This window comes from Procambarus clarkii, chromosome 46 (genome assembly GCF_040958095.1).
Source record: "Procambarus clarkii isolate CNS0578487 chromosome 46, FALCON_Pclarkii_2.0, whole genome shotgun sequence".
NCBI classification, from domain to species: domain Eukaryota; kingdom Metazoa; phylum Arthropoda; class Malacostraca; order Decapoda; family Cambaridae; genus Procambarus; species Procambarus clarkii.
Window position 1 is genome coordinate 36135570 of NC_091195.1, and position 23228 is coordinate 36158797.

The 23228-nt window shown below is 46.3% G+C and overlaps 1 protein-coding gene across 1 annotated transcript in view; it reads right to left on the reverse strand.

Annotated features, from left to right (window-relative positions):
- LOC123749841 (uncharacterized) overlaps positions 1–22864 on the reverse strand; it is a 28333-nt gene extending 5469 nt beyond the window's left edge. The window contains exons 1-2 of the mRNA XM_045731967.2: positions 20479–22864; positions 4134–4472 (exon numbers count right to left, since the gene is read on the reverse strand). Of these exons, the coding sequence (XP_045587923.2) occupies positions 4134–4472; positions 20479–22864 (2725 nt within the window). The remainder of the gene's footprint in view (positions 1–4133; positions 4473–20478) is intronic.
- Positions 22865–23228: the final 364 nt, after the last annotated feature.

Sequence of the window (23228 nt, forward strand, 5' to 3'; positions counted from 1 at the left end):
TCAGAGATGGTAAATCACGCCTCACAGGGTTAATAGAATTCTATGCCCAAGCAACACAAATTAGGCAAGAAAGAGAAGGGTGGGCAGACTGCATTTTCTTGGACTGTAAGAAAGTCTTTGACACAGTACCTCACAAAAGGGTGTTACAAAAGTAGAACAACAGGCAGGAGTAAAAGGTAAGGTGCGCCAGTGGATAAGAGAGTAGCTAAGCAACAGGAAACAGCGAGTAACTGTGAGGGGGGGGGGGGGAACCATCAGAATGGCGAGAAGTCATTAGCGGGGATCCACAGGGCTTTGTACTTGGGCCCATTTTGTTTCTATTATATGTAAACGACCTTCCAGAGGATATAGACTCATTCCTTTCAGTGTTTGCTGATGATGCAAAAATTATAAGAAGAATCAAAACAAATGAAGATAGGCAGAGCTACAGGACGACCTGGACAAATTAGTGGAATGGTCTAGAAAATGGCTACTAAAGTTCAACTCAGGAAAGTGTAAAGGTAATGAAATTAGGCGAAGGGAACAGAAGACTGAACACAATGTACCATCTGGGAGGTGATATCCTGCAAGAGTCAAATAGAGAGAAAGATCTGGGGGTTGATATCACCCCGAACCTGTCCCCAGAGGCTCACATCAAAAGAATATCCTCAGAGCGGCATATGCTAGACTGCCCAACATAAGAACTGCCTTGAGAAACTTGTGTAAGGGAACCGTTCACGACCTTGTATACCACTTATAGAAGACCAATCTTGGAGTATGCAGCTCCAGCTTGGAGTCCATACCTAGTTAAACACTAGACAATGTTAGAGAAGATTCAGAGGTATGCCACTAGACTTGTCCCGGAACTGAGAGGTATGAGCTACGAGGAAAGGCTAAGGGAGCTGAACCTCACATCCCTGGAAGAACAGAAGAGTGGAGACATGATAACCACCTACAAAATTCTCAGGGGAATTGACAGGGGGCGGACAAAGACAAACTCTTTATCACGGGTGGAACACGAACAAGGGGACACAGGTGGAAACCTGTACCCAGATGAGGCACAGAGATATTAGAAAGATTTTTTCAGTGTCAGAGTAGTTAACAAAAGGAATGCGTTAAGTAATAATGTGGTGGAGGCAGACTCCATACTCAGTTTCATATGTAGATTTGAGAAAGCCCAATAGGCTTAGGACTCTGTACACCAGTTAATTGACAGTTGAGAAGCAGGACAGAAGGGCCAGAGCTCAACCCCCTCAAGCACAAATAGGTGAGTACAACTAGGTGAATACATATGCAGATGAGAGGGGACTCAGAAGCCCACACCTGGATACTCTCCCCAACCACACCTGCAAATGGGAGGGGAACACTGAATCCCACAATAGGCTACTCTCCCCACACACACCTGGCACTCTCCCCACACACACCTGACTACTCTCCCCACCCACACCTGGCTACTCTCCCCACCCACACCTGGCTACTCTCCCCACACACACCTGACTACTCTCCCTACCCACACCTGGCTACTCTCCCCCACACACCTGGCTACTCTCCCCACACACACATGGCTACTCTCCCGACCCACACCTGGCTACTCTCCCCACACACACCTGGCTACTCTCCCCACCACACCTGGCTACTCTCCCCACACACACCTGGCTACTCTCCCCGCACACACCTGGCTACTCTCCCCACACACACCTGGCTACTCTCCCCACCCACACCTGGCTACTCTCCCCACCCACACCTGGCTACTCTCCCCCACACACCTGGCTACTCTCCTCACACACACCTGGCTACTCTCCCCACCCACACCTGGCTACTCTCCCCCACACACCTGGCTACTCTCCTCACACACACCTGGCTACTCTCCCCACACACACCTGGCTACTCTCCCCACCCACACCTGGCTACTCTCCCCACACACACCTGGCTACTCTCCCCACACACACCTGGCTACTCTCCCCACACACACCTGGCTACTCTCCCCACACACCTGGCTACTCTCCTCACACACACCTGGCTACTCTCCCCACACACAACTTGCTACTCTCCCCACCCACACCTGGCTACTCTCTCCACACACACCTGGCTACTCTCCCCACCCACACCTGGCTACTCTCCCCACACACACCTGGCTACTCTCCCCACACGCACCTGGCTACTCTCTCCACCCACACCTAGCAACTCTCCCAACACACACCTGGCTACTCTCCCCACCCACACCTGGCAACTCTCCCCACACACACCTGGCTACTCTCCCCACCCACACCTGGCTACTCTCCCCACCCACACTAGGCTACTCTCCCCACACACACCTGGCTACTCTCCCCACACACACCTGGCTACTCTCCCCACACACACCTGGCTACTCTCCCCACACACACCTGACTACTCTCCCTACCCACACCTGGCTACTCTCCCCCCACACACCTGGCTACTCTCCCCACACACACCTGGCTACTCTCCCCACACACACCTGGCTACTCTCCCCACCCACACCTGGCTACTCTCTCCACACACACCTGGCTACTTTCCCCACACACACCTGGCTACTCTCCCCACACACACCTGGCTACTCTCCCCACACACACCTGGCTACTCTCCCCACCCACACCTGGCTACTCTCCCCACACACACCTGGCTACTCTCCCCACACACACCTGGCTACTCTCCCCACACACACCTGGCTACTCTCCCCACCCACACCTGGCTACTTTCCCCACCCACACCTGGCTACTCTCCCCACACACCTGGCTACTCTCCTCACACACACCTGGCTACTCTCCCCACACACAACTTGCTACTCTCCCCACCCACACCTGGCTACTCTCTCCACACACACCTGGCTACTCTCCCCACCCACACCTGGCTACTCTCCCCACACACACCTGGCTACTCTCCCCACACGCACCTGGCTACTCTCTCCACCCACACCTAGCAACTCTCCCAACACACACCTGGCTACTCTCCCCACCCACACCTGGCAACTCTCCCCACACACACCTGGCTACTCTCCCCACCCACACCTGGCTACTCTCCCCACCCACACTAGGCTACTCTCCCCACACACACCTGGCTACTCTCCCCACACACACCTGGCTACTCTCCCCACACACACCTGACTACTCTCCCTACCCACACCTGGCTACTCTCCCCCCACACACCTGGCTACTCTCCCCACACACACCTGGCTACTCTCCCCACACACACCTGGCTACTCTCCCCACCCACACCTGGCTACTCTCTCCACACACACCTGGCTACTTTCCCCACACACGCCTGGCTACTCTCCCCACACACACCTGGCTACTCTCCCCACACACACCTGGCTACTCTCCCCACCCACACCTGGCTACTCTCCCCACCCACACCTGGCTACTCTCCCCACACACACCTGGCTACTCTCCCCACACACACCTGGCTACTCTACCCACCCACACCTGGCTACTCTCCCCACCCACACTAGGCTACTCTCCCCACACACACCTGGCTACTCTCCCCACACACACCTGGCTACTCTCCCCACACACACCTGACTACTCTCCCTACCCACACCTGGCTACTCTTCCCTTTACACACCTGGCTACTCTCCCCACACACACCTGGCTACTCTCCCGACCCACACCTGGCTACTCTCCCCACACACACCTGGCTACTCTCCCCACACACACCTGGCTACTCTCTCCACCCACACCTGGCAACTCTCCCTACACACACCTGGCTACTCTCCCCACACACACCTGGCTACTCTCCCCACACACACCTGGCTACTCTCCCCACCCACACTAGGCTACTCTCCCCACACACACCTGGCTACTCTCCCCACACAAACCTGGCTACTCTCCCCACCCACACCTGGCTATGTCACACAGTCATGCCAAAGAAAACTTATATCAAGTAAATATAGCTTGTATTAAAGAAGACAATTTTGGGCTAGCTTTCGTAGGCTAAATATTAATCTGTTTTATCTTATTATCATTGAAGCTTACCAGTATTCTTTGTCGCTGAACGGTGCTCAAAGTTACTCTGGATGCCTTATACCTTCTGTAATTCATGACTTTAAACGTAAAATTGTTTTTGAAACCACTTGAAGCACTGTGAATTAAACAATTGAGTTACAGATATTCACGTGTTAAAATGTAGTCAATACGTACTGGAGAGAAGCGTGTTAGGAAAGTACAGGCGACTATACCCTCCTCTTGAGGGAGGACACAGCTGAGCCACCAGGTGGCAGCACCAGTCTATGGCAGAGTCGTCATCAGTGAGGACCCGGATGATGGTCAGAGTGAGCCTTCTTCCCTGGTACGGCAGACTGTCCAGGGTGTCTGGGTCCACGTAGCCCCTGGAGTCCAGGGTGTCCGGGTCCACGTAGCCCGTGGCGTCCAGGGTGTCCGGGTCCACGTAGCTCATGGCGTCCAGGGTGTCCGGGTCCACGTTTCCCGTGGCGTCCAGGGTGTCCGGGTCCACGTAGCCATTGTCGTCTAGGATAATGCCTGAAGACATACACTGAGATACAGTCACTGTCGTTACTGGTATGTTCTAAGATATAGCAAGAAGACATACTGAGCCATCCACTCACCTTACTGCTGGGTTTATTACCTGATGACAACTGGGTATTTTGGATAGTATTAATAGCATCTAAATTATGTATTAATAGATTTTCAATTAATGATTCTTTACTGAAATATGTTTCGTTGAGTGACGTGCAGCCTTCGAAATGCTGTTATGTAACACCCTGGCTCTGAAATGCTGTTATGTAACCTCTTGGCTTCAAATTACTGTTATGTAACCACCGGCCTCTGAAATGCTGTTATGTAACCATAAGCCTTCGAAATGCTGTTATGTAACCATAAGCCTTTGAAATACTTTTACATTACCACCTGGCTTTAAAATGTTATGTAATACCTGGCTTTGAAAAACTGATATGTAACACTTTGTGTGAGTAATTTTACCAGGGGGATTTTGATTATTTTAATTATTATTATTTGTTTGTTTCTTAAATTAATTTAATATTATTTACTATTTTTTTTTCTTTAGAGAGTGGACTGTATGATTAGATTTTTATACCACTAATAAACTCCTTCACAAACTTGCTGGGTTTTATGATTTTAACTAGATAAGAATTAACCTATTAGTTGCTTCGGTTGATTATGTTAGCTAGCTTATATATACATCATTCAATTCTACAAATTATTATTAATGTAATTTGCATACACCACAGCTTAGTTGTTAAAGTAGAAGTTCTAGGAAGCCAGGCCGGACTCAATTCGGTCCCGTGGTCTATGGAGTCTACAGTGAGAATGATCGGACAAGATTCAGTCACGTGGTCTATGGCGTCTCCAGTGAGCATGATCGGACAAGATTCAGTCACGTGGTCTATGGCATGTCCAGTGAGCATGATCGGCCAAGATTCAGTCACGTGGTCTATGGCGACTCCAGTGAGCATGTTCGAACAAGAACAGTCACATGGTTTAGTGTCTCTAAGTGACGATCCATAATTATAACTTCCAGACGTCTCAATTTACCTGCCAACGAATTACACCGTAAACTCTGTTACATACATGTATTCATATTATAAATGTAATGATCAGTAATCACATGTGGATTAAAGATGACATTAAATATTGTCACCAGTATTTTGGATTTTACTCGTATCATAACTGTGACATTAATCTGATAGAATAGAGAACTGGCTATTCTGGCTGGTGTTATGCCAATCACGTATAATAAAAAAAATTAAATAAGTAAATAAGACTTCTTCTGACCTCTATATGGTGTGAGAGCGGTGGGTAAATTCCAAAAGAATTAAAAACTTTAAACATTTAATATAACAAAAATGACTTTAAAAACAATTAAAACACTTTCCATATTCTACTTGGCAATACACAATATAAAATGTAAAAGAAACAAACATGTGACAGTTACGTTAAGGGCAAAGAAAGGTGCAAATTAATACAATATACAATAGCAGTACACATCTGCTGTTTCCTGGGAAGAAGACAGTATGTTTCTGCTGTGAGAGCACGAAGCGTTTTCTGACGACTGGCCGTCGGTGAGATGCTTATATATGCGGCTCAGACCTAGTGTAGATGGCGCTATGTTGCAGATAACTATCGCTGGCAGTCTCAAACAAGCGGTTGTTTGGTCGACCAGCGAGTGGCGCTGGGCCTCCAGACAGCAGGTGTCCAGGTGTCTCGGGTTGTAGAGGGTGGAGGGTGGTGGTATCTTGTCTAGACTTAGGCTTCTGAGCACATATTGTTGTTGTCGTTGATGTTGTTTCATTATATTGGAGCATACATATATGTTGTTGAATAGGCGGTAAAGGAATAGGCAGGATCTCCTTACCTAAGCAGGAGGTTATCGTAACAGCTCACCCCCAGAGCCTGTTCCTATCGCCTATGATGCTGCTGTGGAGTGGAGAGTTGAAGTGGGAGGTTCTACCTCGTGGACTCGGGAGAGCGCGTCGGCGACGACGTTTTGCGAGCCATTGATGAGGAAGATGTTGAGATTGTAGTTCTGCAGGTACAAGGCCCAGCGAAGCAAGTGCTGGTTGGAGAACTGGGTCTGCTGTAGGAGCCGAAGGAGACTGTGATACGAGATGTTGATGTGGTGTTGCAGGACTCAGCAAAGTTTGGAGAACTGGGCCTGCTGCAGGGATAGACAAGGATTGTGGTCCGAAGAGATGTTGAGATTGTAACCTTGTAGATTTGATGGTTCGTTGTGTTGCACGCTCGGCAGGATGTTGAGTGGCTCCTTTATGACTGTAGTAGATGGAGTGCACGATCCCATCTCGCTGTAGTGTCATGGTGTTCCTAACGCCAGTTTTACAGGTGTCGACATGGAAGACGAAAGGTTTCCTAACACCTGGCGAGGCGAGAATGGAATTAGTACAAGATAATGGCTTAAGCCTTTCAAATGAAATTGAGTGTGATGTGGTCTTACAATATTTTAGCCGAGAGCTGGTAAAGTTGTCGAGAGGAGCACGTTTATTGGGATTTGGTTCGTAGATAGGAGGATATTTACTGGTGTTGGAACAGATCAAGGATTTAGAACCATTGCAGTCAGGAGAAGTACAGCATGAAGGACTAGACAATACCGCGAAGATGTTGGTTGTCTTACAAAGGTCGTTGGAGAAGATGGTGTCACAACAACTCTGACTTTCCTGGGATGTCCGCACTGCGGGCACTGTTTCACGAGGTGCTTTACAACGTTAGCAGCCTGGTGGTAGAACACGGGATATTACGGATATGCAAGTTACCTGAGCTTGTCTTGCTTGGACAGAGGCCCGACATTGTTGTTGATGAGATGGCTGAACGGCTCAGAAAGCTCTGGTACTTGAATCAGTAGTGCCTTAGTTAGAGGAGCGTTTGGCTTACCTATCTTCTGAGACGTGTGGCAAGTTTTCTCAAAGGTCTTGATGTCACGAATAATACCTGGCCAGTATTAGTCCTGTTTCAGGGTGTTGTAGAGGCCGTAGTGTGAGAAAGGGCCATAGGCCAGATGCATGATATCTGGCCGTAGGCTGGTGGGGACTACTAGCTGGTTGACTTGAGCCCAATTGTTGTCCTCCTTTAATTTACTGGGTCTATAGCGGCGGTAGAGTACATGGTTATCCACAAAAACCCAAGGAGAGAGTCTGATTCAGTCTCGGCCTGAAAGAATAAAGATGTTAGGGATTGATCTTCTCTCTGCAACTTACGGAACTCTAACAGGTTTAGATTCGGTGGGAGGCCCTGATAATCTTGAGGAACAGCTGGAGAGGCTGATTACGGTTGAGCAGCTTGGGCACGTGTAGTCACCATAACAGTCCTCAGAATGGTTGGTCGGTTGAACCTTCTTTGCAACATATTTCATAACACGATCTTCCACGGATGAGTAACATACCTGGAGTTTGTCTCTGATGATGAGCTTCGTGGGTAGTTGATCTTCTGCCAAGTCGTTGCCCAGGGAAAGTAGAACTCCTGGCATGGGAAAAGGCTTTTTCCAGATGGCGACTTGGACTTCACCACGAACGAACGAACAATTCTGGTGGACTCTTGCGAGTAGTTTTGGAGTGGTTGCAGTGAGGTCAGTGAGGAGGACCGTTTCTCCGGTATAGGTGATGTTGGGTGCAGCTGCTTTGAAGAGTATTGATTGTAGAGCAGCTGTGTCCCTCAAGATGTTCACTTGGATCATTCCTTCTGAATCTACACCTCTGGCAGAGACAGTTTCGGGGTATAAGTGTATGTTGAAGAGAGAAAAATCAGAGGATGGAACATAAATATTCATTACAGGCTTATAAATTTTAGGAGGAGGTGATTTGGTCTTTTTGGTCTCACTACTGACCTTACATTGAGACTTGGTACCCTTTTCTATGGTACGTCCATAAATTTTACAATAGCAGCAGTACAGTGAGGAGTTCACATCACTAGTACTCACTTTAGCAGGACTGGACCAAGATGATTTACTAGGAGGTGTGTCGGATGGCACTCGGTGAGTAAGGCTGTATGTGTCAGCCAACTGCGCACACTTAGTAAGGTTGGTCTCTTCCTTGTCTTAAAGGTAGAGACGTATAGAAGTAGCAACACGACGAAGGAATTCTTCTATCAGGAAGAGGTTGAGGAGAACTGCAAAGGTGGTGACTTGGGCTCATTCCTGCCACTTCATAAGATATCTTTTCTTATTTTGAACGAATTCTAGGTAAGCAGTAGCATTGGTTTTGAGGTAGTCCCTGAATCTACGTCTATAACTATCTACGGATAGGAGGTAGGCATCAAGCACTGCCTGTTTCCACACATTGTAGTCCATTTCTGAAGCCAGAGAACCGAGGGTAAAGGCAGCTCTACCTGTCAAATGAGACCGGAGAAGTATAGACCACTGATCCCGAGGCCAGCGTAGTTGATTAGCTAGAGCCTCAAATGAAGTAAAGAATGTATCTTCCTCAGTCTCTAAAAAAGATGACATTAACTTAATGGCTTGAGAAACATTGAAACGTACTGGGAGTTTGGCTTCTGCTTCCTGGCGCTGAGTGATGTGTGACGGTTTCAAGGTCAACATCTTTACGTCGGAACTCTTGGGCGATGGCGGCTTGTTGTTCTTGGAGATTGAGTTGGTCTTTCTCGCGTTCACGATCCAAGGTAGCTTGTTTTTCAGCGGCTTTGAGTTGAAGTTTGGCTTCCCGTTCTCTTACTTGAAAAGCTTCCTTCTCACGTTCACATTATAGTGCAGCTTGTTTTTCAGCGATTTGAAGTTGAGGTTCAGCTTCTACCTGAAGAGCTTCCCTCTCACGTTCAGGTTGAAGGGCAATTTGTTCCTTCTGGAGGCCAACTTGCTCCCTTGGACCTGAAGAGCTTCCTTTTGACGTTCACGTTCTACGTTGGCGAGCTCTATTTTCAACTTCATGGCTGCCAGGGCACCCTTATCTGCAATTAGATTCAATCATTGTGTACTAAAAAGTCTAGGATTAGATTATGGAGATCAATTTTCGTGGCTCCATGAGGAGTAATATGGTACTCGTTTACTAGAGTCTACAGTTCAGCTTTGGTGGTTTGGACTAGTGTGCTCACTTCATCTTCTGGGTTATGTCTGAATGCGGCAAGGCGAAACATGGTGAATGAATTAGAGACAAGTGATATGCAGAGAATTACCTTCAATACGTTAACCAATATATAAAGTGATAGATTGACAGGATGATGTGGCAACTTTAAACTATTCTGTGTTAATGATTATAAGTCAAGGTTATAAGAATTAAAATGATTAATTATATCATAAAGGGTGAAACGAAATGTTTCGAGGATGTAGGGATTTCCATACCCAGTATTCTATATATGACGAGGATAAGGGCAAGAGGTGTCCTACTAATACTTGATAATACTTACAGAGTTATCATTCTTTGTGCTCTGGAAAAGAATAGTAAACTCTCTACCTGGGTAAGTACTATAATCTCTGACGGAAGCGTAGGGGTGCGGAGAGTGTCAATACTGACGAGAACTGCTGTAAGGGTCCCAATCGTGCAGCAAAGTCCTAGATGCGAGAGGAATTATAGTCCAGTACTTCCTCCTAAGTTCGGGATGCAAAGATTAGGCGTAATAGCCCGGAGACAGACCAAAGTAGCAGACTACCCGAAGTGGTGATCTGCCTGAGTGAGAAACTCTTCTGTAGGGACGAGAATAAGGTGGAAATCACAGGATATAGCAAAAATTATTTGACAACCAATTACGAGTATGAATTTGGCTATTAAACATCTACGTAATCCAAAGTCAATCCAATAGTCATAAATTGCTACTCCTGGAATATTTCAAATATTTGGCACCAAAAACACTCAAATAGGAGTTCTGAGAAAGCAAACATATGTTAAAGCCAAGTACAACTAACACAACTTTAAGTAAAGGATCTAGGAGCATTACCTGAGCAAGACTCCTAGGACAGGCCCCCCACTTTATATGTAACGTTAATCTGGAAGAATAGAGCAGTGGCTATTCTGAACGGTGTTATGCCAATCACATATAATAAAAAAGTAAATAAAGTATATAAGACCGCTTCTGACCTCTTTACGGTCTGAGAGTTCCAGGTAAATTCCAAAAGAAAGAAAAACTTTAAACATTTAATATAATATAAATGACTTTAATAACAAATAAAAAATTCCCATATTCTACCTGGCAATACACAACTTAAAATGTAAAAGAAATAAACATGTGACAGTTACGTTATCTTATCTTGAGATGATTTTGGGGCTTAGCGTCCCCGTGGCCCGGTCCTCGACCAGGCCTCCTTTTTGTTACAAAACCCCAGGAAGCAGCCCGTAGCAGCTGTCTAACTCCCAGGTACCTATTTACTGTTAAGTAACAGGAGCATCAGGGTGAAAGAAATATTTTGCCCATTTGTCTCTGCCTCCACCGGGGATCGAACCCGGAACCTCAGGACTACGAATCCGAAGTGCTGTCCACTCAGCTGTCAGGCGCCCTAAGACATTAAGGGCAAAGAAATGTGAAAATTAATATAATATACAATAGCAGAATGCATCTATTGTTTGCTGGGAAGGCAACAGAATATGTTACTGCTGTGAGAGCACGAAGCGTGTTCTGACACACTGGACGTCGGTGAGCTGCTTATATATGCGGCCCAGATCTAGTGTAGATGGCGCTATGTTGCAGGTAACTATCGCTGGCAGTCTCAAACAAGCGGTTGTTTGGTCGACCAGCGAGTGGCGCTGGGCCTCCAGACAGCAGGTGTCCAGGTGTCTCGGGTAGTAGAGGGTGGAGGGGGGTGGAATCTTGTCTAGACTCAGGCTTCTGAGCACGGAATTGTTGTTGTCGTTGATGTTGTTTCCTTATAATGGAGCTTGCAGATATGTTGTTGAATAGGCGGTAAAGGAATAGGCAGGATCTCCTTGCCTAAGCGTGAGATTATCGTAACATAAGCAATGATGAATTTACGTATACAATGAGCTCATGTACAGAAACTAAAACATCGCCGGAAAGACACTTATCCTGGCAGTAATATGACTGTCAAACTCTTGCAAAATAACACAAAAGTTAAACATACACGAGATATCAATCAAGCACGTCCTCCTTGTTCAGTTGCAAGATGGCCAGCTTCCTCTCTCGGCTGGCACGGATCTCACACCAGATGCGTTTTCGTGTATAACCGGAAGTAGTGGCTTTATTGAGTTTATTTAATTACTTATTATTTTGTTTTATTTCGAGTATTTATTTTTTATTCACTCAGTCCTCAGACTGGTGCTGTTTTAGTTAATGTAAGTAATAATGTTTTGGATGTGAGATAATTAAATGACGTTTGTAATAATATTACTCATTTTCTAGACCAAATTTGTCACATACGCTGTCCCTTTCATGGATAACAAAGAAAATTTATGTTTAATTAATACAACAACAGCAGAATTTTATCACTGCATGTTGTATAAGGAAATTATATGTAATGTCTTCTTGAGGTTATCTTGAGATGATTTCTGGGATTAGCGTCCCCGCGCCCCGATCCTCGACCCGGCGTCCTTTTCGTTACATACACCCAGGAAACAGCCCGTAGCAGCTGTCTAACTCCCGGGTACCTATTTACTGCGAGGTGAACAGACGCATCAGAGTGAAGGAAACTCTGCTCATTTGTTTCCGCCTTCACCGGGGATCAAACCCGGAACCTTAGGACTACTAATCCGAAGCGCTGTCTGGTCAGCTCTCAAGCTCCCCCTAACAGCTGTGTTTACTTACTTCCGGATATGTGATGCGGGACGTTTTCCCCACACCTGGCTTTGAAATGTTGTTATTGTAACCACCTGGCTTTGAAATACTGTTATGTAACACCTGGCTTTGAAATACTGTTATGTAACACCTGGCTTTGAAATACTGTTATGTAACACCTGGCTTTGAAATACTGTTATGTAACACCTGGCTTTGAAATACTGTTATGTAACACCTAGCTTTAAAATACCGTTATGTAACAATCTGGCTTTGAAATGCCTGTTATAATAATAATATATTTTGCCAGGGACAGGCAGACTGGTCATATTAGATACACTATGCTTATATGGAAGTTTCGCAAAGATGAATCAATGACCCTCCCCAGGATGCAACCCCACAACAAGTTGACAAACTCCTGGGTATCTATTTACTTAAAGGTAAACAGTGGCATTAGGTGATAGGAAACCATTTCCCTCCCGCTGGGAATTCCGGGTTGTGAGTGAAGAAGGAACCCAACTGTACCACCGACACCACCTGGCTACACAATGTTCTTATGAACACCATCCACTGTACAGTGTTGAGGGTCGTATCCTCCCGGATGGACAATGTTGGGGGTCGTATCCTCCCGGGTGGACAATGTTGAGGGTCGTATCCTCCTGGGTGGACAATGTTGAGGGTCGTATCCTCCCAGGTGGACAATGTTGAGGGTCGTATCCTCCCGGGTGGACAATGTTGAGGGTCGAATCCTCCCTGATGGTCAATGTTGAGGGTCGTATCCTCCCTGATGGACAATGTTGAGGGTCGTATCCTCCCTGATGGACAATGTTGAGGGTCGTATCCTCCCGGGTGGTCAATGTTGAGGGTCGTATCCTCCCTGATGGACAATGTTGAGGGTCGTATCCTCCCAGGTGGACAATGTTGAGGGTCGTATCCTCCCAGGTGGACAATGTTGAGGGTCGAATCCTCCCTGGTGGTCAATGTTGAGGGTCGTATCCTCCCTGATGGACAATGTTGAGGGTCGTATCCTCCCGGGTGGACAATGTTGAGGGTCGTATCCTCCCAGGTGGTCAATGTTGAGGGTCGTATCCTCCCTGATGGACAATGTTGAGGGTCGTATCCTCCCAGGTGGTCAATGTTGAGGGTCGTATCCTCCCTGATGGACAATGTTGAGGGTCGAATCCTCCCTGGTGGTCAATGTTGAGGGTCGTATCCTCCCTGATGGACAATGTTGAGGGTCGTATCCTCCCAGGTGGACAATGTTGAGGGTCGAATCCTCCCTGGTGGTCAATGTTGAGGGTCGTATCCTCCCTGATGGACTATGTTGAGGGTCGTATCCTCCCGGGTGGACAATGTTGAGGGTCGAATCCTCCTGGGTGGTCAATGTTGAGGGTCGAATCCTCCCGGGTGGTCAATGTTGAGGGTCGTATCCTCCTGGGTGGACAATGTTGAGGGTCGAATCCTCCTGGGTGGTCAATGTTGAGGGTCGTATCCTCCCGGGTGGTCAATGTTGAGGGTCGTATCCTCCTGGGTGGACAATGTTGAGGGTCGAATCCTCCTGGGTGGTCAATGTTGAGGGTCGTATCCTCCTGGGTGGACAATGTTGAGGGTCGTATCCTCCTGGGTGGACAATGTTGAGGGTCGAATCCTCCTGGGTGGACAATGTTGAGGGTCGTATCCTCCCGGGTGGACAATGTTGAGGGTCGAATCCTCCCTGGTGGTCAATGTTGAGGGTCGTATCCTCCCTGATGGACAATGTTGAGGGTCGTATCCTCCCCGGTGGACAATGTTGAGGGTCGAATCCTCCTGGGTGGTCAATGTTGAGGGTCGAATCCTCCCGGGTGGTCAATGTTGAGGGTCGTATCCTCCCTGGTGGACAATGTTGAGGGTCGTATCCTCCCTGGTGGACAATGTTGAGGGTCGAATCCTCCTGGGTGGTCAATGTTGAGGGTCGTATCCTCCCGGGTGGTCAATGTTGAGGGTCGAATCCTCCCGGGTGGTCAATGTTGAGGGTCGTATCCTCCCGGGTGGACAATGTTGAGGGTCGAATCCTCCTGGGTGGTCAATGTTGAGGGTCGTATCCTCCCGGGTGGTCAATGTTGAGGGTCGTATCCTCCTGGGTGGACAATGTTGAGGGTCGAATCCTCCTGGGTGGTCAATGTTGAGGGTCGTATCCTCCTGGGTGGACAATGTTGAGGGTCGTATCCTCCTGGGTGCACAATGTTGAGGGTCGAATCCTCCTGGGTGGACAATGTTGAGGGTCGTATCCTCCTGGGTGGACAATGTTGAGGGTCGTATCCTCCTGGGTGGACAATGTTGAGGGTCGAATCCTCCTGGGTGGACAATGTTGAGGGTCGTATCCTCCCGGGTGGACAATGTTGAGGGTCGAATCCTCCTGGGTGGGCAATGTTGAGGGTCGTATCCTCCCGGGTGGACAATGTTGAGGGTCGAATCCTCCTGGGTGGACAATGTTGAGGGTCGTATCCTCCCGGGTGGACAATGTTGAGGGTCGAATCCTCCTGGGTGGACAATGTTGAGGGTCGAATCCTCCTGGGTGGACAATGTTGAGGGTCGTATCCTCCTGGGTGGACAATGTTGAGGGTCGAATCCTCCTGGGTGGACAATGTTGAGGGTCGTATCCTCCCGGGTGGACAATGTTGAGGGTCGTATCCTCCTGGGTGGTCAATGTTGAGGGTCGTATCCTCCTGGGTGGTCAATGTTGAGGGTCGTATCCTCCTGGGTGGACAATGTTGAGGGTCGTATCTTCCCTGGTTGTCAATGTTGAGGGTCGTGTCCTCCCTGGTGGACAAAGTTGAGGGTCGAATCTTCCCTGGTGGACATTGTTGAAGGTCGTACCCACCGGGTGGACAATGTTGAGGGTCGTATCCTCTAAGTGGACAACGTTGAGGGTCGTATCTCCCCTGGTGGAAAATGTTGAGGGTCGTATCCTCTCGGGTGGACAATATTAAGGGTCGTATCCTCCCGGGTGGACAATGTTGAGGGCCGTATCTCTCCTGGTGGACAATGTTTAGGGTCGTATCCTTTCGTATAGACAATGTGGAGGGTCGTATCCTCCCAGGTGGACAATGTTGAGGGTCGTATCCTCCCAGGTGGACATTGTTGAAGGTCGTACCCACCGGGCGGACAGTGTTGAGGGTCGTATCCTCTCAGGTGGACAATGTTGAGGGTCGTATCCTCCCGGGTGCACAATGTTGAGGGTCGTACCCACCGGGTGGACAATGTTGAGGGGTCGTATCCTCCCGGGTGGACAATGTTGAGGGTCGTATCCTCTAAGTGGTCAATGTTGACGGTCGTATACTCCAAGTGGACATTGTTGAGGGTCGTATCCTCCCGGGTAGACAATGTTGAGGGTCGTATCCTAAACGATGCACAATGTTAAAGAGATGGGAAGAGAGGAATCTCCGTGAATCGTGCGGGAAAGATTCTAGTAGAAAAGCATCATGTAAAGGAACTGGGAATAAGAATATCTGACGACCTAACGTTTAATGAGCATAACCAAGCAAATTTAGCGTCAGCAAGAAAAATGTTAAGATGGATCACGAGAACCTTCAAATCCAGGGATTCTCCACAATGCTCATACTGTTCAAATAGGTTCTGCTATTCGCCTTGAATACTGCTCCATACTCACTTCTCCCCTTCAGTGCAGGAGAGATTGCAGATATAGGGGAATACAGAGAACATATTCGGCACGTATGGTCACGATAAAGCACCTAAACTATTGGGATCGTCGCAAACCTCTCAAAATGTACTCTCTAGATAGTAGATTAACATTCTGAAGTGACAGATTTTTTTATTATTATTATTTTCTACCACAGACGTGGCCATACATTTTCACTGCTAAACAACATATATAAATTTTCTTATGTCCTCCATGGACAGGGTTAGAGTTTTGTTAAACATATAGTTCAGCGATCTATTGAACTATCAACCACAGAAGGTGAATGTAGTGCTTTTAATATGCTAATCTAACCTACAGACATAAATACATAGATACACAGAGTTACGTCTGCCCTACTTTAAGTGATCGATGTTTCATTTACAGATATTAGTGAGAGATATGGAAGGAATTGCAGAATAGAGCCAGTCATTAGTAGAGATGCAATAGGCACTATCAAAGAACACTGAATAAACATCAGCGTTACGTAGTTTTCAATATCTTCCCATCAAGTGTAAGAAATATTGCCGGAACATAAGTGATAATCTTAATTTTTTTTTTTTAGAAATTTTCTGCAAAAAAGTGCTGGACCAACCGGGCTGTAGTGGATACGTGGGCCTGCTGGCCGCTCCAACCAACAGAGTGTTGGACCAAACTCTCACAATTCAAGCCTGGCCCCGGGCGAGCTTGGGGAGTAGAAGAACTTCCAGAACCTCATCCAGGTAATTCCAAATGTTATCAAGAAATGCGTCCTAAGTGTCTGGCCAAATACAATAGTAAAAATGAACTTTATAGAAATATTTTTTTCAACTTCCTTCTCAAGCGATGAAAAACGTAAGAAATATAGTGAAGATTCGCGCTAGAATCATTGATCTCATCCTTTTTGTTACATTCAATAGTATATTCTTAATATATTAGGGAAATGATATACAATTACTGTAGTGATGCTTAATCACTACTTTAACCATTATTCGCCGTTATCCATCATTAACCCACCGTGAATCTTACGGGAAAATCAAAAAGAGCCCCGTGAATCTTGCGAGGAAGGAGAGAGAACAACGTGAATCTTGCAGATAAGTAGAAGAAGCCCCGTGGATCTTGCTAAGGTAGGAGAAGAACTACGATGAATCTTGCGTAACAGTAGAGAAGCACTGTGAATCTTGCAGGCAAGTAGAGAAAGCACTACAAATCTTGTGGAGAAGGAGAAGAAAACCCGAGAATACAAAGTGGTGTGTTAGAGTTTATCAAGCAACAGCTTATGCTGACGCTTAATACTTAAGCTTTTGTGTGTGTAACGTTGGGATTATTTCATATCACTAAGATGTCTCAAGACCAATATATTGTGTACATATCAGGTCATATGTCATCTTTTATTACATCGTGAATACTTCTGGATCAAGAGTCAAGGTCATCTGTATCAATGGTCAAGGTTATCTGTATCAATTCTCAAGGTCATCTGTATCAATGGTCAAGGTCACAGTCAAGGTCATCTATATCGATGGTCAAGGTCACAGTCAAGGTCATCTGTATTAATTATCAAGGTCACATTCAATGTCATCTGTATTAATGGTGAAGGTCATCTGTATCAATGGTGAAGGTCATCTGTATTAATGGTGAAGGTCATCTGTATCAATGGTGAAGGTCATCTGTATCAATGGTGAAGGTCATCTGTATCAATAGTCAAGGTCATCTGTATCAATAGTCAAGGTCATCTGTATTAATAGTCAAGGTCATCTGTATCAATAGTCAAGGTCATCTGTATTAATAGTCAAGGTCATCTGTATCAATAGTCAAGGTCATCTGTATCAATAGTCAAGGTCATCTGTATCAATGGTCAAGGTCACAGTCAAGGTCATCTGTATTAATTATCAAGGTCACATTCAATGTCATCTGTATTAATGGTGAAGGTCATCTGTATTAATGGTGAAGGTCATCTGTATTAATGGTGAAGGTCATCTGTATCAATGGTGAAGGTCATCTGTATCAATGGTGAAGGTCATCTGTATCAATAGTCAAGGTCATCTGTATCAATAGTCAAGGTCATCTGTATTAATAGTCAAGGTCATCTGTATCAATAGTCAAGGTCATCTGTATCAATAGTCAAGGTCATCTGTATCAATGGTCAAGGTCACAGTCAAGGTCATCTGTATCAATGGTCATGGTCAAGGTCATCTGTCTCAAAGGTTTAAGTCACATTGAAGGTCATCTGTCAATGGTCAAGGTCACAGTCAAGGTTATCTGTCTCAATGGTCAAGGTCACCGTCAAGGTCATCTGCATCAATGGTCAAGGTCATCTGTATCAATGGTCAAGGTCACAGTCAAGGTCATCTGTATCAATAGTCAAGGTCACAGTTAAGGTCATATGTATCAATGGTAAAGGTCACAGTCATGATAATGTGTCTCAATGGTCAAGGTCACATCGAAGGTCATCTGCCTCAATGGTCAAAGTCACAGTTAAGGTCATCTATATCAAAATCAAGGTCACAGTCAAGGTCATATCTCAATGGTCAAGGTCATCTGTATCAATGGTCTAGGTCACCATCAACGTTATCTGTATCAATGGTCAAGGTCACAGTGAAGGTCATCAGTATCAATACTCAAGGTCACCATCAAGGTTATCTGTATCAATGGTCAAGGTCACAGTCAAGGTCATCTGTATCAATGGTCAAGGTTACAGTCAAGGTCATCTCTCTCAATGGTTAAGGTCTCATTAGAAGGTCATATAAACTAAGTCAACGTCACAGTGAAAGATCATCTGCACCAAAGATCAAGGTCACTGTGAAAGGTCATCTGGACCAAGTATCAAGGTCACAGTGATAGATGGGTCACTTGAATTAAGGTTCAAAGTTACAGAAGGTCTAATGAATCAAGGATCAAGGTCACAGTGAAAGGTCATCTTGAACAAGAATAAGGTCACGGTGAAAGGTCATCTTGAACAGGAATTAGGTCACAGTGAAAGGTCATCTTGAACAGGAATTAGGTCACGGTGAAAGGTCATCTTGAACAGGAATTAGGTCACAGTGAAAGGTCATCCTGAACAGGAATTAGGTCACAGTGAAAGGTCATCTTGAACAGGAATTAGGTCACAGTGAAAGGAGATCTGTACCACGAGTCAAAGTCAAAGTGGTAAGTCATCTGAACCAAAAGTATGGCGTCGCTAAATACTTCATGAAATTATTTATGCACAAGAACATATACAGCAGCGGAATGTTTCGAAAATGTATTATTCATGGAGTAGTCGCCCTTAATAAGTCTATATTTGTAATCAAAATAGAAGGTTTGTTACCCTTAAGGTGACTATATTTGAAAACAATGTAGTGAGTTTGTCCCCCTTAAGGTGACTATATATATAAACAATGTAAGGGGGTTTGTCATTCTTAAAGTGACAATATTTGTAAACAATGTAGGGGTTTTGTCACCCTTAAGGTGACTATATTTGTAAACAATATATGGGGTTTGTCACCCTTAAAGTGACTATATTTGTAAACAATGTAGGCAGCTTGTCGGCTTTAAGGTGACTAAACAATGTTGTGGGTTTGTCACCATTGAGGTGACTATACTTGGTAACAATCTAGGTTTTATTTTTACCAAAGGTGATTATATTTGTAAACGTTGTATGGGATTTGTCACTCGTAAGGTGACTATATTTTAACCCTTTAACTGCGTGGCCTATAAATATGACCCCCCCCCCCCCACAGCGCGCAAGAAATAAATTCTTGGGAAAAAAATCTTTTTTGTTCTGAAAGTGTCGAAAACCCCTCCTTGTATATGGGTATAGCAACAGAATTTCGAAATTATACTTACTTTGGCTGCTATGGGGTCCATAAGGTGGCACGTGACGTCATCATTCTCCGTGCACCCGTGCCGTAAGCTTCCGGGGCCGGTGGTGCACCCGGGGCGGGGCGTGCGAGTTGCCGCGAATATATTTTTGTTCATTTTTTGCGCACAGTCCCAAATACATTTTATTTGTTTTTACGTGCTAATCCTATGTATAATGAACACACACACTATATTATGGCAGTAAAACATCCGTACTGTCCAAGGACACTGTGTTACGTGCATGACACTTGTCTACACATATGTTGCACATATTTACCATGTATCATATTAATTTATGTATATGTATACAATCTATTTACAGACAATACACTGTCACACACTATATACATTCCCCATCAACATATTCAGAACACCGTGAGTGAAAAATATAAACACCTGGAGGCGCGTTGTGTACCCTAAGCCTGGGCCTGCAGGCGCGTTGCGCAGTTGAAGGGTTAAACAATGAAGGGGTTTATCGCCCTTAGGGAAACTATTTGTAAACAATGTTGAGGGACGTTGTCACCCTTAAGGTCACTATATTTGTATACAATGTAGGTGGTTTTCGCCCTTGAAGTGACTATATTTGTAAACAATATGAGGGGATTTGGTCCATATGGTGACTATTTGTAAACAACATAAAGTTTTTGTCATTCATAACGGGACTATTTTTGTAAACAATATAAGGAGTTTTTCACCCTTAATTTTTACGGTGACTATATTTGTAAACAATGTAAGTCTGAATTACTATATTAAACTTGACGAACGAAGCCCTTTGCCTAATTTTGTTATTATAAAATGGTCCATAAAATTATGGTGGGAAACATAAATATTTACCAAGATTCTGCAGGTGAGGAAGGTGAGGCAGGTGACGGATGAGAACGGTCAGTTGCTGTAGTGTGAGGTACAGGGTGAGGCTCTCGAGGGTGTGAGGCAGGAGGGGTATGGCTGCCTCAGACAAGTGACCTTCAAACCCCTCTAAGATACACTTACAGCCGGGGACTGTCAGCCTCTCCAAACCTTGTTTTGATATATCAATATTTCTCTCTTTGCGGTATAAACTACGTTTAAGATATAAGTATATGATTAACTGCATTTTTGCTAGCACAGACACTGTAGACAGGCACTGCTTTAGTTGTGGTGTATCGTATATGTTTAGGTTGATTACCTCAGGCGTCACTTTCTTAAGAACAAGCGGCAGGACAACACACGAGCCAACACTGCATATTGACCACTTGCGTTCTGTACGCAGCTTCTCACACACGGCTTGGATGACGTGCTCACTCCCGCGGGACTCTGCTACATGCTTCAACAGCTCGTCAGTCGAATTTATATCTATCTTGCACAGGTCAGTTATGTAAGTAATGAACTTGTGCTCTATTCCCCAGGCACTCAGCACCCCGGTAGTGCTGAGTAAAATGTTCCTCCATCTCGGTCGCTCCCAAAGCTCATGTTGCACGTCGCTAATATCAAACTCTGACCCTCTCTGGTGATCTCCCAAGGAACCATTTTCATTACGTACAACATCAACCAAGAGGTCAATGATTATAGAGCATTCCCCTGACACACGGTGTGATGCTGGATCACCTCGTTCTTGCTCAGCCCTCAACAAGAGATCGACCAGCCTCCTGCTGGCACAATACTCCTGGTACCTGGCGTGAAAATAGCCAAACACCCACACCACACTGAGGCCCCGACGGTAGCTAGTTCTTGTGAAATAGTTGGACAAGACCTCCTCCTGCGGCAGTCCCAGAGTGTCACACTTCTTCCTAATCTCCGCTTCCGTCTCCGGCCAAAGGTCGTACTCCTGCCTCTGGATCCCTCTTAAACTAATCTCTTCAAAGAACAACAAAAACTGGTCACATTTTCCTTTGGGGTCGGTTACGTGTTTGTCTGTGAGTCTGGACACCAGTTTGCTGGTTATGAAGTCATGAATCTTCTCGTAAACTTGAGTGTTTGTGGTGAGATTATTAAATTCTTCTGGAGCCTCGACACACAGCAGCGCCAACAAGGTCAAGGTGAGTGGAGTGTTGAGGTACTCACCCAGGAACTGACTCATCTGCTCCAGCCGCTGGGTAAATCTCCCTGTGATGACACTCCGTTGGCTCTCTTCCTCCACCAGCAGCTTAATGGTTCTCTCGGCGAACTCCACGCGACGTTCTGGAGTGATGCCCAAGACGAGGATGTTGCAGCGAGGTCTGGTGTGTGGGACGAGCTGTGACAGTTGTTGGTCCCACCCCGGCCGTGTGGTTATCACCAACCTCACATCCTTGCCAGGCAGGTGCAACAGCTCCTCCACCAGCCTTCCTGAATGGTCGTTGACCTCGTCATAGCCGTCAATCAGGACTAATATATTTAGGCTCAAGATTATCTCCCTAAACAGCTGGAAGTCAGCATCAGAATCACTAAGTGTTTGAGGCAGCAACTGGCGGAGGAGATCATCGAAGGTATTAAGATGTGAGTCCCTGCACTGTACATAGAAAACGAGGTCCACAGTGCCCAGGTGACGTATGGCAGCAGGGTCCTCTACCCACTTCTCGAGGATCAGCTTGAGTAAAGTTGTCTTGCCCATACCACCTTCCCCCGTCAGGAGGACACACTGAGGGACTCTTCCGTCCTCTCGTCTCATACTCAAGATGTCTTCATAGTTTATATCCTTACCCTTGGCTGCGTGGAAGGGTCTTGTGCTATCCTGATCCTTAGCAGTATGGGAGGGTCTTGCCCCTATGACGGGATCTTCAAGGAGTCGCAGTCTTGTAAAAGCAAGACTTGGGTTGTAGTTAATGTTGAGGTGGAGCCAGGGTGCGGGAACAATCAGGTACAGCAGTTTATACCCGTCAGTTAGCTCCTGCTTGCTCATCTGCTTAACCTCTTTTGTGAGGTGGCTTTTGAACATCCTAATCTCCTGGCGGAGCTGAGGCAAATACGCCACATCTGAGGGATCCAGCGGCTCTCTGACCTTCGCTAGCAGACCACCAATATACTTGGTGACATCTCTGGTCACCTGGTCTACATTCTGGCGGTTTGTCCCACACCGGACGCCGGCCTCGGCCGTCATCTCAGCCAATAAGTCACTGAGCTCCGTCAGTGTTGACGTAAGATCTTGCTCTGACATTCCCACATTATCATGGGCCAACGTGTTTCGGTGTTGCTTCAGGCTGTAAATGAGGTGTTCAAGTGACGGTCCCTGAGACCCCGGAGTGGTCCACGTGGGGTTATTCATCTCAGCCAGACCACACACACGTTGCAGGAGTTTATACAATAGGGTGATGTCAAAAGTAGCCGCGTCAGAGAAAGCTTCGAGTTTATCCCTCTGGTGATCATCGAAGACACGCCTGTACTGAGCATTGGTGTACCCCAAGTCCTGAGTGAGGTAAGTCACTACTGGGAAGGTGCCCCGGTACGACCACATAAACACACTTGCTAGCGCGTCTCGTCCTGCCTCAGTCACAGCCAGTCCATACCGCAGTCTGTTCACATCTTCCGGTTGGATAACAGGACTCGAGGCCGCCATATTGGGCCGTATGATTCTCACCTCACACAACTGTTGTCAAGTTTCACACAAGCAGTAAATGTCCCACGCTGGT